Below are 19175 nucleotides of genomic sequence, written 5' to 3' on the forward strand. Positions count from 1 at the left end.
TGTTCCTGTTCCCCTTGCCGGTCCCAACCCGGTTCTGGTTTCTAATCTCCTGTCTTGGATGGATCTCCTGGCCATCGACTTTTGCCTTGTTTTTGTACTTCTCTTTGGACTCGTCCCCGGATTGTTTGCCTCGCTACACCTTCCCCGACCGCCAGCACTCCATGGACACGCCCCCCTGTTTTTATTCCCGTATCCTGCATGACTTTTTCCCTGTGTTTCCTCACTCAACCCCGGATTGTGTCGTCCGCATAGGGTCCGGAAAGAAAGCTTTCGTGACAATTACAGTGCTCATTACCACTACAACGACAATAGACGTTTTTTTTTAAAAGAAACGAATGTCAAAATGTTTCCAAAACGTCCACTTGTGATACTTTAGCTGCTTAGTTACACGATCCCATATTAATATAACTATCAAGTGATGTTGAATCACTACAACATGTATTTTTTTACAATAACAGCAAGTGGTGTTTTTACTACGTATTCTTAGAAAAGGATAAAACGTTATAACTTTTTATGAATTACAGAATATAAGCTTAATAATGTTAGAACAAGCATGTTAAAACCAGAACCCATGCTAGTTACCAAGTTAGACTTTGATGCATAAAATATTTATGCATAATTAAAATATTTATGATGAAGGTGGAAGGTTGTGTACTTTTGTCCACAAGAGCAATCTTTCTTTTATAAAATATACCTACTTTTTAATGTTTAATGATTGACATTCTGTAATACACAGTTTCAAATTATTAAAAATCTAAAGAGTATGCAATTTAAATTCTTAATTGTTAAAAGACTGTCAGCAGTGACTGGGATTCGAAACCAGGCATTTTCTGGTGACAGCTCAAATGCTGTATATGAGATGTTAAGCTTTATTAGCTCCACCTGGTGATTTTACAAGGTGCTTCCAGATACTATTATCATATTTCAATTCAAATGTGGTATGATTCGCCATGCCCACCGCGTTTTACCGCCATGTACTCCACACATTTTGAATGGCTGGATCTGTAGGTGCCATTGCTCCAGGTGAGGCGTGAACACACAACATCACCATGACTCTGCTGTGCACACTGACTGATTGTGCCACTGGGGCTTCACAAGTCGCAAGTCAGTCCAAAGACTTTGAACAAACAAATGGTGAAACAGGGTTTCGTCTGTGGATCCATCTCCACATGGGGGAAGGGGACAGTGAAACAGTAAGGAAAATACAAGAGAAGAAACTGAACGAATTATAATCACTGCAAAATAGGAAGAGGTGGCTGGACATGTTAAACAGTTTGGCGGTTAATTTGTAACATTTTTGGTGACAATCAGCACAAGGATTTCTCTTCATGTTCCTTAAGATGTGCAGTATATATTTTCATTGTAGATTGGTTACTTCAAAAGTCCAGTAAAGTGACAGTGGAGAGCTATCCGATATACATCTTAAAGAAGACTCCCTGTAAGTCGATTAAACATTTCATTTTCAAGTCAAATCCTTTACATGAAATAGACACCAACAATAGAAGGGGATGAGAAATGTCTTTTATCAAAATAAACCTGCTATTCACAGACCTCGGCCACAACATCTCCCAGGTACTTCTGCAGAATAAGGTCAAGCTCAGCTGCAGCCTGGCGGAAGCACTTGTCCACCTCAGATAAGTCACACCTGGCCATTGTATTTTCGAAGTAGGATTTCAGCGCCTCTTTCACCTCCTCATAGTTGTCCTGCTTCATGATTCCTGTGCCCTGGGAGAACAAGAAAGGTGAATATTCATCATCATCCCTCAACGATTCTCCAAATTGCCTGACTGCAGACACCACCATGAGGAGGAGCTGGAGTGACATAACATCATCAGTAGGCAGTGAGTCAAGAGAGGGGGAGTCATCCCACTGTTATCCTTATCCATGATCAAGAGTCTCACCCCCTGCTTTACGCTGTCCCTAGTGGTGATCTGTAGACAGTGTGTCTTCCACCTCACCCACCTCCTGAGGCAATAATCTTGAATAAACAGAGGGCTGGAGGCCCAGCCCGGCTCCTGTCTCTCTCCCCTTGGGGACAGGAGATTTTCTCAGAACCATGTTGAGGTGAAATGGGAGTGGGATGACGCAGGTGTCTTGGAGAGGTGAGTCGCCCCAGCCCCTGCATACCTCAGTGTGATTCAAGCAAGGGGGAGGGGTTTAAGGGACTTACCAATCCCGCGTATGCACCCTCTGATTCAAAGTCAGGCAGGAGCTCATTGTACAGCGCCAGGCAGTCCAGCTGGATAGATGATATCATGTTCTGAGCCCAGGTCCGCACCCGTATCTCCTCCTCCTGGAGCAGCCCCTTCAGCTCGACCTGCAGGCCCTCCCTGAGCCGCCACAGGGCCGCTGGGGTCAGGCCCGGGTGAGCGGGTGTACCAGGGGGTGGGTGAGGGGGTGTGTGAGGGGGCGAGCAATGGGGTATGTGGGCTGCCAAGGAGGAGGTCCATGCCCTGTCCTTCTGCAGATCCCTCTCCGGGCCCTTAGGGTAGTTCCACAGCTGGGTCTCGGTCTCCTGCCTGGTGATTGGCTGGCTAGCCTGAGGGGACAGGGGCACAGAGAGGGCATGAGGAGGACAGAGAGAAAACTGAGAGGGTCTTCTCCAGGAGGATCAAGCCCTGCCCCTGGTCTCCCAGCAATCACAGTCACCATCATTGCAGCTGAAACCAAACTTTCGACAGATGTCACAGACATATCAGGCTCACAGACTTGCAGCTCTCGGCTGCCTGGGGTGAGACGCAGGGGGAGTCTGCTCCCTCTTCCTCTGACAGTCTTATCAGATGAAAGCGGCAGACCTGATCCAACCCCACCTTCCCTTTCACACACAGCCACACACAGGCATGACTGTGTCACCATCATCAACACCTCCACCATTATAATCTCCACTATCTTCGTCACCATCATCTTCATCACATTTCTAATAAATGATCTCCACCATCTTCATCACCATATCCTTCTTCATCATGACAATCATCATGTCCACCATCATCATCATCAACACCTTTCCATCAACATCATCATAATAACCACCTTCATTATCTACACTACCATCTGCATCACCATCATCATCCTGAGCAGAACACATTGGTTGTCTTACACTGGAAGAATCTTTGCTCAGTGCCTCAGTATCGGTTCCCCCTCTCCGGCCTTTCAGGGTCACATCCACCTCTGTCAAGACCTGTCAGCAAGTTGACTGCTTTAGTCTCACCAGCAGAAGCCAACCAAGTTTGTGTCTCAGTACAGGTTTATTCTTAGTCTAACAGTATTAATACAGTATTCTTTACATAGAGGAGGGTGGGTGTGTGGAACAAGCTGTCTAGCCATGTTGTTGAAGCCGATAGTGTGGCTTATCTTAAGAGAGAGCTGGATGAGACCCTACAGTCAGGACAGGAGTTACTACTGTATGTAGAGGGAGGTGGGTGTGTGGAACAAGCTATCCAACCTTGTTGTTGAAGCCAATACTCACGTTCCTGTGGGATCTGCTCCAGGTCTCGGTGTGACACCCTTCTCTCTGCTCGGCCATTCCTCTCTCAACTTGAGTGAGTTTCTCCAGGCGGTGCTGGGGAGGAGAAAACAGAGTTACCAGCCAGTCAGACAAACACACATCATCATCATGGGCCAAGATGACCCTACATGACAGTGGCCTGTCATCCTCGATCCAGACGCAGTGTCCAGCCCTCAGCTATCCAGCTTCATGATCCCCAACATCCCTATTGAGGGGCCAGTTCTGCTAGACCAGGGGTCTCAAGCCCAATCACAATCCCTGGAGAGCCAGGTGCATCTCCAGGTTTTCTTTCCAAACGGGGCTAGCCAATTAAACAATTAATCTAATTATTTTCATAAGAAGATGTGGAAATAATGTGTTTAATAATATATTTTGATGTCTCTCACTGTTGAAGACTCAAAATATTCAAGGCACAGTTGGATATTTAAGGTCTGGATAAAGGTACAGTATTAGAATATTTTTTGTTTAATTAAAAAAATAGGTCAACTTTGTAACCAAAACCTCTGGGCAGGAAACCAGATGATTCACCAGACCCTCTAGGAATGGAGTTTGAGACATGCTCACCCTCTCTCACACACAACCTCACACACACTCACCCTCTCACTACTACTACTACTACTACTACTACTACGACTACTACTACTACTAATAATAATAATAATAATAATGCAGACTTGCTTTTCTTGGGGTCTTGGGTTTGGCTCCTGTGTTGGCTGAGTCTCCTGTTACCTCCTTCCTGATCTGGGGATGTCAGACACAGTTCTGTTACAGACACGGGCTGGACTAGACTCACAAGCACACACACCCACAGACACACACTCCCACACACTAACACACACGCAGATGCACACACTGTCAGGTAGAGTCTTTCTCCTCCTCAAGAGAAGACAACAGAGCCCTGCTACTGCGATGAGCTTTAATTTCAGGAGGAGGAAGAAGAGGAAGAATCACAATATGAAGAAGACCAGCAGTGGACTCACAGCTCTCTGGGTCTGGGGCCTGACTCTCAAACTTGTCTCCAGTCTCTGGTGAGTTTGGACATCTTCTCTGTTCACCTCTGTTGACATCTGTGGACAGGACAGTTCAGTTAGACAAACAAGTTCGACCAGACTTCACTCTCATAGTCAATCAATCAATCAATCAATCAATCAATTTTTGTCTTATATTTTGCCTTTTAATCCAGAACATCACAGCACTTTACAAAACATACCTGGAAAATAGAGTATAAATGTGTAATACTGTAGTTCCTGGAGTAAGTGCTTGGATAATCCAACTACCACTGTTGTTACTTCTGCTGCTACTACTATGACCATGACTACAAATTCTAATACTAATTCTGATATTAATACTACTACTGCTGTCATTACTAGTAATAGTGATAAAAACAGAGCACTCACAGCTCTCTGGACATTGGTCTGGAATCTAGAAAATGGTTCCATTCTCAGGCGACTCTGGACCTCAACACCTGTTGATGGGTCACTTCTGTCAGACACACGAGTGGAGCCCAAGCCCACAGATATACACCCACACAATCACACACATTATAACACACTGACAGACACCCACCCACACATATTCACACACAGACATTACACACACACACATACACTACACACACTCACAGACACACATTCACAGACACACACACAGGCACAACACACACTCACAGACACGACATACATTTATACACACAATCAGGCACTCACACACATACTCGCACACATTCACAGACACACACATAGACTACAAATACTTATAGACACACACCAACACACACACACACAGACAAAAACACACACACTCATAACTACAAATACAGTATAACTAACACTAACACAAATGCCACTAACATTAAAACAGTAACACTATCACTAAGAATTACACTATCATTATCACTGACACAAACTACTACTACACTACTAATACTCAAATAACAATAATGCTATCACTAAAACTAACATGACTACTAGTGTAAATACTCTAACAGTAACTCTATAATTATAACTAATATTAACATGAATACTGGCATCAAAACTATCAGAAGCGCAATCACCATTAATACTGACATGAACACTAGCATTAATATTAAAGCTACCGATTGTACTCTCACTAATATTAAATATGAATACACTCGCATTAGTATTAGTCCGTGACGTCAAACCACTCTTTGTGACGAAGGCGAGACACCTAGCTGGGCACAGTGAAGTGGCACGTGTCGCCGTGGTTACCATACTTATAATTTGTAAACAATGGAAAAATGCATTTAAACTGTTACCTACACAAATTTATCAACTTGGAATATAATTTTCAAGCTCTAGAATACAATTTCTAAACAATCATTTGAATAATCATTCTTTAATTTGGGATTGAACATTATGAACACTAAACGCACTATGGTATTTGATCGATACAGGCTGTATTGACTCTTTTCTAGATATTTAAAGAATTTAAAGAAAGAAAAGAATCAGTACTCACCAATCGGTGAAGTTAATTGATGATTCTAAGGTTTTTTAGTTGAATTAAGTGGTTGTCGATACATAAGTTATCAATATCTCTCCTCCGTGCTCTCAGCGCTCCTCCCGCGGTCTCGCTCTCTGATCCCGGCGCTCTGGCTGGTGTCTGTGACGTCACAGCGCTCTTTCTGACAGAGCAGAGCGCGTCTCCGCTGGAGGAGACTCCTGTCCGGAGCCCGGGGAGCTTTTCTTACAGATATACTGTATCATCTCCAAAAGAAAAAACACCAGGCTGTGAAGAGAGGCGATTCATAACAGCTGGAGAAGGAGACCGACAAACCGAGGAATACAATTTATTAAACAAAAAAAATAGTTTACTTCACAGACATTAGTCTTTATTATGCGTTGTAAAGCATACTCCGGTAGAGCAGAAGAGAAAGGGCACAAGTCCCTGTAATAAGCGGTTTTAAGGTTGAAGAGCATCATCTCCTGCTTTTATTTCCACTCAGTTTGGTGATTTAATTAACTGTATAATTGTTATCAGACTCTGTTTAACTGTATATTTATAAGACTCCGTGAGAGACGTGTGGGAGACGCTGAATCCCAGGGCTGGTGTGGAATAACACACAGACAGGTCTTCTGTGTGATCTGAGTCCCACTGCTCAGAGCTACAGACTGGTCAACTGGTCACTATCATAGACAAGACCATCAGTCTGCTGCTGCTAATAATCATATTACACTTATAAGAGTAGCAATACTGCTGTTCATTAAATCAGTAAAAATAATAATAAGAGAAAATCACATATTGCTCAATTTTCAGTAAAACACTTCTGACAGAGGGATGGAGGCTGACTTACAGTAAAGACAATGAATCAGGGCAGTAATACTGAAGGGCTGGAGGGCCTGGAAAGGGTTAATAGAAGCTTCTTGCTTCTGACCTGGAACAGAGCTCACAGCTGCCAGATCAGTGACCCCTGAGCCCTGTTCATGGAGAGGAGAACCAGGAGCTCTGCTCTGTCTCTAAGAGGCTGTGAGGAAGGAGAAAAGGGGGAGATGTGACTTGAGTCCAGGCTGTTCTGTCTGATATTGTTCATGTAGCAGCACTGATTGTCTCAATGTCCTCTGGTTCTGGATTGTCAGGATAAAGAGAAGAATGGAGATGAGCTTCTGTGTGTTCAGGAGGGAGGAGTTTGGGTAAAGTACTGAAGGACCCAGAGCTCTGTGTGTGAGTCTGAGCTGTGAATCTGACTGAGAGGAGATAAAGATTTTTTTATTATTCTGCCTCTGAGAAGTCTTTTCCTTTGCCGATCAATGTTACAACCCCTTCAGATACTCTGCACAGACTGTCAGAGTGAGAGAAGAGGAGAGAGAGATGGACAGATAAGAGCACACACAGCGAGAGAGACAGGAAAGAGGAGAGAGAAGAGAAGGAGCAGGAAGACAGCGCAGGTGTTCAACCACACTGTGACCTCAGGAGACAGGAGGCTTTTCTCAGCTGCTGAGGAGCTCAGGGCTCATGGCCACTCAGGCTCAGAGGCTCTGGCAGCAGTCAGGTCTGAGAGCTTCTCCTCATACTGACACTGGAGCTCTGAGAGTCAGCCTCCATTCTGGTACTACTGCTACCACAACTGCTGCTGCCACTGATACTACTGCTACTACTAATATTTTACTGCTGCTCCTACTACCTATCATAATAAGGAAGAGGATGTGGGCTGTGCCTTCACACTGTTCAGACTGGAGGTGTATCAGTCCATCAGTATCAGTTCAGCTCCACTGTGCTGTTAGAGAGTCTCAGTCATGCAGTCGGCTCCACACAAAGAGACACTGGGGTCACAACTGGAGGGGCTGGAACATCTGTTTGGATTGTAGCTGTACAGAGACAGACTCAGGGTCTGAGGGAGTCAACTGGAAGAGCTGCTGTCCAACAGGCTCAGTACATAAGGGACAATCACTGCTGGGCTTTTCTTTCTTTTTCATTTAAATTATTGATCACAGTCACAGGACAGCCAGTTCTTATTCAGTCCACCTTGACTCCGGATTCCTGTGCTGACCTGAATGACCTCACTGCCACCTTGAGCACAGGCTCTCCTCACACTGCCCTTGAAGAGGACCAGAAGACATTACTGTCTGGAGACACAACAACTCTGTGAGTCACTGCAGGACACCAGTCATTGGACACTGCCTGACACAGACAGCAAGGCACACAGGACTATATTCAGGACACCAGTCACTGGACACTGCCTGACACAGACAGCAAAGCACAAAGGACCACATTCTGGACACCAGTCACTAGACACTTCCTGATACAGACAGCAGGAATTACAGGACCATATATGCATAATTAATTATCTTGATACTGATTTAAAAATATAATACTTGTCTACAATTTTTTCTTAGTTTAATATCTGATCTCTTCCTGCCCCTGCAGCACCTGCAGCCCTGCTGTCTGTATCTGTATCTGTGTTTCCTCCAGTGAGACACAGAGCTGCTCCTGTCTCTCCTCTCCTCCGCGCTGCTGGGAGTGTCTTCAGGGAGAGGAAACAGTGATGTGTCTCTGATATATATGGAGAAGACTGAAAGGGCCCTGTGTGATTGGCCGTCCCGCCTGTGTGAGAGGTTCCTGCTGTCAGTCTGAAAAGGCAGTGCTGTGTGTGATTGGCGGGGTGGGGGGCTGTGTTGTTACTGGGGGTCTGGGGTGCGGAGCAGCAGCTCAGTTGCCCTGTGGGCTCAGGGGTGAAGACAGGGGTCTCAGCTGCACTCTGTCCTGATGACAACGGAGAGCTGCCTGTCCATCTTCTCTCTTGCTAGTAAGTGTTCCACTATTATTTGACCTCTGAGCTTGGTCAGAAGGAGGCACTGATTCTGTTTCAGACAGGCAGTCAGGATGATAAGCTCCAGAGGTTGTGTCAAAGGTGGTTGGTGTTCCATTTTTAAGGATACATTTGATGTATTACTGTCTGTGTTCTTTTGGGTAAAGCCTCTTAAATTATTGAAGTAAAATTAAATAGAGAATCAGGGTGTCCACATTATTTGAAACAGTGACAGTAGATAAGACAGATACTTTGTTTATTTCCATTTTAATTTTCTGAGTGTGACTCTAAAAGTCATTTTAGAGACACAAAACAAATACAAAAAGAATCAGAAGAGCTCAAAATAATAGAAGAATATTGCTAGTTTTAGGAAATTCTGATGTTCTACTCGCTATTCTTTCAATTAAAGATACTACTACAGTTAATGCAGAATTTGATCTTTGTGTAGAGTTCTGGGTTTAAATTAAGGCAGACAATGATTTAATATATTCAAATGTGTACAGTTTCAGTAAATTGTCTGTGAAATGATTTGTGTGTTGCAGCTCTACAAGAACTCTACAAGAGGTGTTAAATTTCAACTGCACTACTTAAAGATAATACAGATTTAACTTAATAGCAAGAAATCAAAATATTACACAACATGCAACTATACATTTTATATTGACAAACGTATTTCATTTGACTTTATGTGTTATATATAAAATAATAATTCAACATTGCTTTATTATGTTCTAGCTCTTTGCTCTTTTCACAGTATTTTGTAGCTATTGCTGATAATACTAATTATATACAATTAGCAACTATATATATATGAACTAAATGTATATCAGTAATTATAACATTATTTATATTACTATTAGGAGCTATCCAGACAGTTTGTTTTTCCTTAAAACACAAGAGAACAGTTTACAATGAAGTCCTGGAAGGCAAAACAAAGTTTTCACACATAGAATATTTCACCATTCTTTCTTATTATAACCCATTGCAAACACAGTTCAGACAACCACTCCTTGCTATAAAATACAAAAAAAATTATACCATTCAATTTACGCCATGTTTTTGCTTTTAATTATTGTTTCAGTTAAGCTACTCTTTTGATTATAAAACAAGCTGTGGTATGAAAAGGCAGACTGATACCTTTGTTCACATTTAAAAAAGTAAACCAGACCTTGTAGTAAAGATTTAAAGGTTAAAATCCACTGATAGACTTGTGTTGGATGTCAGTAGAAATGCACTACATGTAAAACATGGTAAACTGCACAGTTAATTAATCGGCATTTAAGATAAGTAAGCATAGGAGAAAAGCAGCAAGAGGAAAACAGATCTTGTCAAATTTTGACATGTCATTCTTATTCATGGCATGGTGTCCACTCTTGTCATTTTTAAGAAACTGCCTCATCTTAGTTTTAAATGCGTTGCACACACCCTTGGGTTTATGTGTCATTGTTTGTTGTGAAGAAATTGTCTGAGTTGACTGCCTCTATGGTTTTGAGGTTCTAATATACTCATATACGATCTACTTGTTGTATTCTGTGTCCCAGACTAAAGTGATTCAGTGTCTTTAGGCTGCCAGTGAACAATATTCCTTAAGACAGAGATTCAGTTCCTTTAGCATGTCATTATACAGATGCAGCCATTCAAAACGAGTGGTACAATGCGGGGTATGGTGTGGTACAATGCGGTGGGTTTGTCACATCTAAATACGTTTCAGGTTATACCGCATCATACATTATGCAAATTAGATTATGTTAATAGTATCTGGAATCACCTTGTAAAACTGCCAGGTGGAGCTAATAAAGCTTAACCTCTCATAAACAGCATTTGAGCTGTCACCAGAAAACACCCAGTTTTGAATCCCGATCACTGCTGAGGGATAATATTTATTCAATTAAGAATTTAAGTTGTATACTCTTTAGACTTTTAATTTTAAACTGTGTATTACAGCATGTTAATCATTATACATTAAAAAGTAGGTATATTTTATAAAAGCAAGATTGCTCAGTTGGACAAAAGTACACAACCTTCCACCTTCATCATAAATATTTTATGTATCAAAGTCTTTAACTTAGTAATTTACATGGGTTCTGGCTTTAACGTGCTTCTGTTTTATTCCTGGTATGTAGAACAGATCAGCAAGCCTTGAGTGCCTGTATGTACACAAGTACACAACCTACCTCCTTTATCATAAATATTTTAATTACGCAGAAATATTGTATGCATCAAAGTCTTTACCAAAGATATTACTAATAGTATTAATAATGAATGACCTTGGACAAGCTGTAAACTGAAAGTATTACCCTGGTCCACATTCTTTGCAACCCTCTTTGTAAACGAAAATACTTTATTTTTTCATTGACAAAAAGTAACACCACAGCATTTCGCATTTGTTCCCAATCATGCAAAGTAATTCTTGAGAATCTCAGACTCACCATTCCTTTCACATACTCATAAAAGATATTAATATAGGAACATAAACATATTATTGTATGTAAACTGTACTGTAGATGGCTGGTCTTGGTAGTTTAAAGAAAAAATAAACACCAGTATTTCATTTCTCCCTAAACATTTTAAGCATCAGAGTCTTATATGTGGTTATTTCGGAAATGCTTTTACGTGCTCCTTCTGACCATATTACTGTACGTTTATATACTTTGTGAAAAGTGATCATTTTAACCTTTTCTGCAAATATGCTCATTATCGGAGTAGACAAAAGCATACTTTTAGAATTTGATTAATAGGAAATATAATATGGAATTGCGTATCTAAATAAATTAATAATGATATAATTATATTCATGTACTGTTGCACAAAAAGTAGTATAAGACTTTCTATTGATATGTGTACTGCTGTGTCATCAGTGGCATGATGGTTTAAGTGACTGACTTATACTCCTGAGGTCAGGTGTTCAAATCCAGTTATTGCCATGAGTTTTCTTTTAACAAATAAACATTTCTTTGAAAAACGAAAATAGCAAATATTATGGACACTGTATTGATTTCTAAATATCACAACATGTTCGTACTGTATGTACATAGTGGTACCGCAGGGTGTAGGGCGCAAACCCACTTGATCCCAGAAGCGCTACATCATTAATACAGTAATATCTTCCATGTTGCATTAACAAGTTTAAGGAGGAGACACTTTACACTTCAACTCTTCAGTTCACAGAAAAATTTCACCAGAGCCTCACAACATTGTCCAATAATACTCTTCTTGTGTCTAATTTTTAGTTTAGCAGGATTCAAGCAGGATTTCATTTGAAAGGCAGTGACATCACCACACTGGCAAGTCCAAGTTTAACCCATTCAGAGCCTACATTACACTTTAGCTTTTCATTTTGAGCTGAAGACCCTCACACTATTGACCCTCGCACTTTGAATGGCTGCATCTGTAGACACAGAGAGACCTAACTGTCCAGGTCCAGAGAACACAGGCTTAGTGACCACAGTCTGTGCATATGAATGAAATAGACAGATCTGGCTATCCAGAAAGGAAAACCTCAGGGACCACTGTCTGGACATTGAAACTGGACACAGACAGACCTTTCCATCCAGAGAGGACAACCTCAATGACCACAGTATGGAAATTGAACCTGGACACAGGCAGACCTAACTGTCCAGAGAGGAGAAGATCAAATATCACAGCCTGGACATAGAAACTGGACACAGACTGAATGGCTGTTTAGACATTATTTCATGTTTATTTCTTTAAGGATATTATAAAACCAGGCAGCTGTGCAGATATTCCCAGGGCCATTATTTACATTTAAGAAATGCTTTGACAGGAATTAAACACTGTGCTTTCCCCAGACACATAATATTTTACTTCAAAACAATTATAAACAGTGCAAGAACAAGGTATAAGACATTTTTCATACAATTTATACATTGCAACAGGCTATAAGCTAAGCAATTTTATTATTTTCTGAAGATAAAATAGTACTACAATCCATGTAGATAATACTGTAAATATTATATATACATATATGATATTATATATATATACAGTATACTATGAGTATTATATATAGTATACTCTAAGGAATTTGTGACAACATTTTCAATTTTCCTAAGAACACTAAAGAAGATTCAAAGAAGGTGTAACTTCTCATAGCTGGAAGTTTTTATAGTCTGAGTACAGCTGGTCACCTCTGTTATTACAATGAGTGGGTGTTTGAAAGTGACCATTACATAGCATTGGAACTATACTAGATTCTTCCTCATATTACACAATGGCTATTTCTGATAATGTCATCCCCGCATTCCAGAGCACTACTCATTATTTCAGGATTTTAGCATTTTGTTTTATTTTTGCCTTTCATACTCGGAAATCAAAGATTCCTGAGTAACCCCTATGTAAAGTGAAACATGCAGGAAATAGAAAATAATACTGTTTGCATGATGCACTGTACGCCCACAAAATATTCTTTGACATGAAAAATTCATTACCAATAATAATTTATCACTGTATGTGCCTTGAAGATGTGAAAACTGAGTTAATGCAGCTATCTAATTACTGCACAAATAAACTCACCCTGCAAAAACCCAGACATAGTTTTAGTTGTTTTACTTTTATCCAATCAGTCCTTTAGTACAGTATCTTAACAAAACTCGGTTCCTTCCATTGTTAAATGTCTTTACTAGGTCTCGTTTGCTTGCACTTTTATAACACTATAAACCTCCATTCTCAGGTTGCCTTCAAGTGTTTGTGACAGCAGGTGGACAGCAGCTCTGAGTGATAGCAGTGTCTGTTGGCTATCAGCATAATCTCCAGTAATGACAGAACACAAATGCACTTAATCTGTGTAAACCTAGAGAGAAGTAGGTTTCGATTCTGAGGTCACAATGTTAATGTTTTTCTCTCATTCCATGTTTTTGATATATTTGTTCCTCTATACATTTCCAGACTGGAAATCCAGAAGCATGGAGAAGAGTGTGTTTCTCATCCTACTGTTCTCAGGTCAGTGTCTTCTGCTACAAATCTTGATCTTTGTTACCAGTTTCTTCACTGTAGTTTGTAGCTTTTTACAAATTTGCTACTCTCCTCCCTTTCACAGTGTTTTTGCTAAATAATATGAATAATATTATACTTAATACCATTAGGGTCACATGATTAGAACCAGCTAACTCTGTTAATAACCAATCATCTGCAGTTGGTAAGAATGATTTGGTAAAGGTGCACTCAAAGTTGTTTTTATAGACAAATGGCATAGCTGTGAGTAACAAATTGCACAAACTGATTGTCCAAAACATCGAATATCAAAATTCTTTTTCATGTGGAAGTTACTTTGACATCACACAGTATGAGACAAGTGGAAATATTGATTCCCACCCTAAACTAACCTCATCGACGGATGTTACCCTAACTTATGTGTGGTTGCAGTGCTTGACTGAAACCTCTTGTGGGTTGTGTTGTGTATTTCCAGGACTCTGCAAACTCTCTTTGTGTCGCACACATCAGTATCACTTTGTGAGCACTCCGCTGAATTGGACCGATGCTCAGCGTTACTGCAGAGAAAAGTATATTGACCTGGCCTCCATCCACAGCAGGGAACAGCTAGACAGGCTTCTCAGCAATGCAGAGAAGACATTCTATGCCTGGATAGGACTTTATGTAGAATGGCAGTGGTCCCTGACAGGCAGTGATTTCTACAGGGAGGGTGAGACTCTTTTCCGCAATTGGCATAGTGGGGAGCCAAACAATAGTGGGAATATGAATGAAGACTGTGCAGCGATGGATAGTCAGGGTACTTGGCATGATATGCCCTGCAGTTTCACCAGATACTTCATCTGCTATCAAGGTAACCATCCCTGCCATTGTTAAGTTTATTATTAAGTACCCTTAAAAGGACTGACACCGCTATGCTCATGGTTGACTCTTCTATTGTGTCACACAATACTTCATTAGAAGCCACAATGAATGACATACATATTCAGTCCAGGTAACCTGTCTCAGAGAGCTAAAGTATTCCTGGCCATGTCTACATGGTCCCACTCCTCTGGGATAATTAATAGACCAGCTAGAAGGAGAAAGGCATCAGTCCTCACCTTGGCTCTAGGCTGGCAGGAGAATGAGGGCAAGGGCTCATTAGGAATGGATCTGCGTGACTAAGTCAAGGAGGCATTAGGAAGGTGTTTGTAACTGAAGGAGCTAAGCTTTGTATATCAGTGGGAGATCATACTTTCCCCTCATAGACGAGAGAGAAGTGTAGATGACACAGGTTGAATATTCTTGACAATAGCACACAGTGAGGAGATCTCAGAGTGTGAGGGAGAAAACAATAAACTGGCTGTTTTTTTTGTCCAGGACACAAGTTTTGATTCTAGAGTAGTATCCCAAACTAGATGAGCTTCATTAGATAAGGACTAGACATGTTACTAGCTGTTAGTGATCTAGTGCTGGGTGAAGTGTAAGAGCAAAGAGCTGACTTGATTTAAGAAATTATTTTTTTAACCCACCTCCAACCCCCAACTTTGGATGACTTCTTTATTTTTATTTTGTTTCACTCTCTTGTTTTTGTTCTATTTAGACAATAACAAAAAAATCTTAAATTCACAAAAAAGGGCCTTCTCAGCATCCAGTGTGCATATAGCTGGTGTTGATTTACTACGTTAAGTGTGATAAATCACATTAAACAGCATTCTTGTATTATCTGAAGAATATTTATTTTTCATAAATCATGTTTGATTGGGATGTAGGATTTTTGATAGCACCTTACCTAACTGATTAGCGAGTACTTTAGCTAGAATCTTATTGTCCAAGTTCATTCAGCTTATTGGGCGGTAACTACTGCAAAATGATGGATCTTTGCCTTTCTTATACTGTATACAGATGCAGCCATTCAAAACGAGCTAGGTATGCTGCGGTAAAATGTGGTGGGTGTGTTGCATCATAACACATCATACTGCATTTTACCGCAGTCATGGTATTATTATCCGGAATCATTGCCAGATGGAGCTAATAAAGCTTAGCCTCTCATGTACAGCATTTGAGCTGTCGCCAGAAAACACCAGGTTTCGAATCCTGTTCACTGCTGAGGGAAAATCTTTATCCAATTAAGAATTTAAGTTGTATACTCTTTAGACTTTTAATTTTAAACTGTGTATTACAGCATGTTAATCATTATACATTAAAAAGTAGGTATATTTTATAAAAGCAAGATTGCTCAGTTGGACAAAAGTACACAACCTTCCACCTTCATCATAAATATTTTATGTATCAAAGTCTTTAACTTAGTAATTTACATGGGTTCTGGCTTTAACGTGCTTCTGTTCTATTCCTGGTATGTAGAACAGATCAGCAAGTCTTTTTTTCCCCAATTGCTTTTCCCCCCTCTATTTATCATATTGGCTAGCTAATGCCCTCTATTTGCTAGCAAATGTTACTTGTGGCTGTGTTTCTGCGTTGTGTTGCAACGAGTTACTATCGTGTTGGGCCTAACAACACCTTTTAACTGTGGCACAGGCCTCGAGTGCCTTATTGCTTAAATAATTAAATTCTGAAAAGTTTCTTTTACTGTGATAACGAGTGAAAGTATTCATGGAAAATGATAATCACTTAACTTTGAACATTTTGTGATATTTAGAAATACCAACAAATTCAATATAGTGACGATAATATTTATTATCAGTAATAACGACAGTAGTAGCAGCTTCAAATTATTTGTTGTTAATAATAAATGAGGTAGCTTCGAACAGTTGTGATATTTAGAAATATAAAAAATGTCAATATACAGTTGTGTCCATAACATTTGCTATTTTAGTTTTTCAAAGAAATGTTTATTTGTTAAGAAAAGTGATGGTGACAGTAGGACTTGTCCCGAGGACCTCAGGCTTACAATGCACACGCTAAAGCCTTCACATCACAGACATAGTTACATGGTAAATAGTGAAACTGAAGCACACATAGAAAGTATATTATACTACTAGTTGAGCTACTGTCTAAGAATATAATTATATTGTTATTAATTTCTTTAGATACACAATTCCATATTATATTCCTTATTAATCAAATTCTAAAAGTATGCTTTTGTTTACTCCGATAATGAGCGTATTCGCAGAAAAGGTTAAAACATTAGCACTTTTCACAAAGTATATAAACTTAATATGGTCAGAAGGAGCACGTAAAAACGTTTCCAAAATAACCACATGTAAGACTTTGATGCTTAAAATGTTTAGGGAGAAAGTGGAATACCGGTGTGTATTTTTTCTTTAAAATACCAATACCAGCCATATACAGTTTACACAATATGTTTATGTTCCTAAATTAATATCGTTTATAATCATCAGATGCGTTATGCTCCTCTTCTTTTTATGCTCAGCTACTAAAATTTCCCTTTAGTTGTAAAATTCCATATAAATATTCAATACTAAACAGATTAAAAAAATGCATAGTAAAGAGTGTAAGTTATTAAATCTTTTCACTACCAACCAATGCACCACAAGTATCCCTGTCGGTCACTTTGGCCAGCCAATCACGTACCGCGGTATAACGTGAGTAGTTGCGTCCGGTATAGGTTTGTACCGTGCATTTTGAATGGCTGCATCTGTACAAGAGTTATTAAAGAGGTCTTGTCTGTTAACCACATATTATTAAATATTTGCAGTAAGATTGGACTAATTATGGACTGAAATGTCTGGTAGAACTCAGCTTTAAATCCATTGGATCCAGGTGATTTATTGTGAGAAAAGGAAGCAATGGCTTCTTTAACTTCTGATAGAGTGAGAGATGACTCAAGAATATTTCTTTCTTCTGTACTAAATTTTGGGAGCTCTGTATCTGCAAGAAAGAACTGCATATCTTCCACTGTGCTAGAGGCTTCAGATGAATATACATTTTTCAAAGAAACTAACAAAGGTTTAATTTCTTTCTTTCTGATCTTGGGTAATTGACCCATCCTTTTTCTTGATGCTGCTAGTAGTATTGTGTACAGCTCTTTTTTAACCTGGCTGCAAGCATTTTCCCTGCTTTTTCCCCCTCTTCACAGAAGTTAAGTTGAGCTCTACTTAATGTAAAACTCTGTTTTTATCCTTAATAACTCATTATATTGTAGCTGTACTTGTATCAGATTACCTCAGTCTGAGCTGTTAGCCTTCATTATGATGAGTAGGCAACCTTCTTTTGACTCCCTTTGCTTTTTATGAAAAGTAGCAATTCTAATGAATTCTCCCCTTAAACAACTCTACTTGCCTTTAAAATCAGCCTCTTGTAGTAGGGAGTTATTAATTTTCCATCTTCCTAATGGTGTTATTACGTCAGGTAGTGAAAGTATTAACTGTATAGGACTATGATCAGTGATGGTTCTAGGATGAATAACTGCATCCCTGGTGTGTTGCATGATATTTTGAGAAATAAAGAAATAATCAATTACGGAAAAGGATTTGTGTCTATCAGAGAAGAAAGTATAGTCTCTTTCTGAGGGATGGAGGACTCTCCATACATCTGATAATTTTGATCAATTTGTGAAGTGATAGAGTTGCTTTGGAAGGTTTTTTCACTTGTTTCTCAGTTTTGTCTACACTAGGATTCATTACTATATTGAAGTCTCCTCCAAGAATAATATGTGTTTGCCGACCTTACTAATTCAGCTTCTATCTTTGTAATAAATATTGGGTCATCTAAATTAGGACCATGCACATGTCACTAACAAAAGTCACTAACCAGGAGTTCCATTTACCAGTTAAACAAATAAATCTACCATTCTGATCCTCTATTTTACTTTTGAGTAAAAAGGGAGCAGGTTTATGAATAAGAATGGCAACCCCACTGTTTTTGATGAAACTCTAGATCCATTAGCCTGTCCAGCCGAATATCTACACATGTGATGCACATCCTCAGTTTTCAAATGAATTTCTTGCAGGAATGCTACTTGTGTTTTTAACCTCATCAAACTATTTAATATCTTATTGTGTTTGGTTATACTATTTGAACCTTTAACATTCCATGTCATAAGGTTAAGACAATTATCCATTAAGCATAAAAAATACAGTGTAAGAGTAAGAGAGTAGATTAAAATGTTGTATATCCAGACCACCAAAGCGTTGCCTCCAAAATGCTGTCTCTAGCTCCCACCCCCCTCCCTCCATTCCCCTTCCTTCAACCTTCCCTTTTTCCTCTCCCCCCCCCCACCTTTCCCTTACTGATCATGAAGCTGAAAAAAAAACCTTGCTTTTTACTCACCCAAGGTAATTATTATACCAGTATCTAAATCTAACCGTTATTAATATAGCTTCACAGCTTCAAAAAGTAATGTACATAAAAAAGCACAAGAGTGATTTTGTAGACATTGTTACATTTCATATCTTGAAACATATTGTACTCTGAGGGCAAGGCTATCTTCCCAAATTTCAATTCCAATTGATTTTAGGACAAAATGAGACTAGCCAGAGACCCCAGAGCAGTTTAATG

The 19175-nt window shown here is 39.7% G+C and overlaps 1 protein-coding gene and 1 long non-coding RNA gene across 2 annotated transcripts; one reads left to right on the forward strand and one right to left on the reverse strand.

Annotated features, from left to right (window-relative positions):
• Positions 1–1504: 1504 nt before the first annotated feature.
• Positions 1505–6129, reverse strand: LOC148663179 (uncharacterized). The gene is made up of 7 exons (XM_088631354.1): positions 5981–6129; positions 4903–4970; positions 4486–4572; positions 4184–4246; positions 3467–3559; positions 2171–2539; positions 1505–1725 (listed from the first exon to the last, which is right to left on the reverse strand). Exons 2-7 carry the CDS (start codon positions 4942–4944, stop codon positions 1540–1542), a joined length of 840 nt encoding a protein of 279 aa, XP_088487480.1. The 5' UTR covers positions 4945–4970; positions 5981–6129; the 3' UTR covers positions 1505–1539.
• A 2557-nt stretch (positions 6130–8686) lies between these two features.
• Positions 8687–14497, forward strand: LOC148663180 (uncharacterized). Its single transcript, XR_015937132.1, has 3 exons — positions 8687–8765; positions 13674–13727; positions 14194–14497. It is a non-coding gene; the product is annotated as an uncharacterized LOC148663180 (long non-coding RNA).
• The last annotated feature ends 4678 nt before the right edge of the window (positions 14498–19175 follow it).

Source organism: Lepisosteus platostomus, chromosome 5 (genome assembly GCF_059453375.1).
Source record: "Lepisosteus platostomus isolate fLepPlt1 chromosome 5, fLepPlt1.hap1, whole genome shotgun sequence".
In the NCBI taxonomy this organism is placed as follows: domain Eukaryota; kingdom Metazoa; phylum Chordata; class Actinopteri; order Semionotiformes; family Lepisosteidae; genus Lepisosteus; species Lepisosteus platostomus.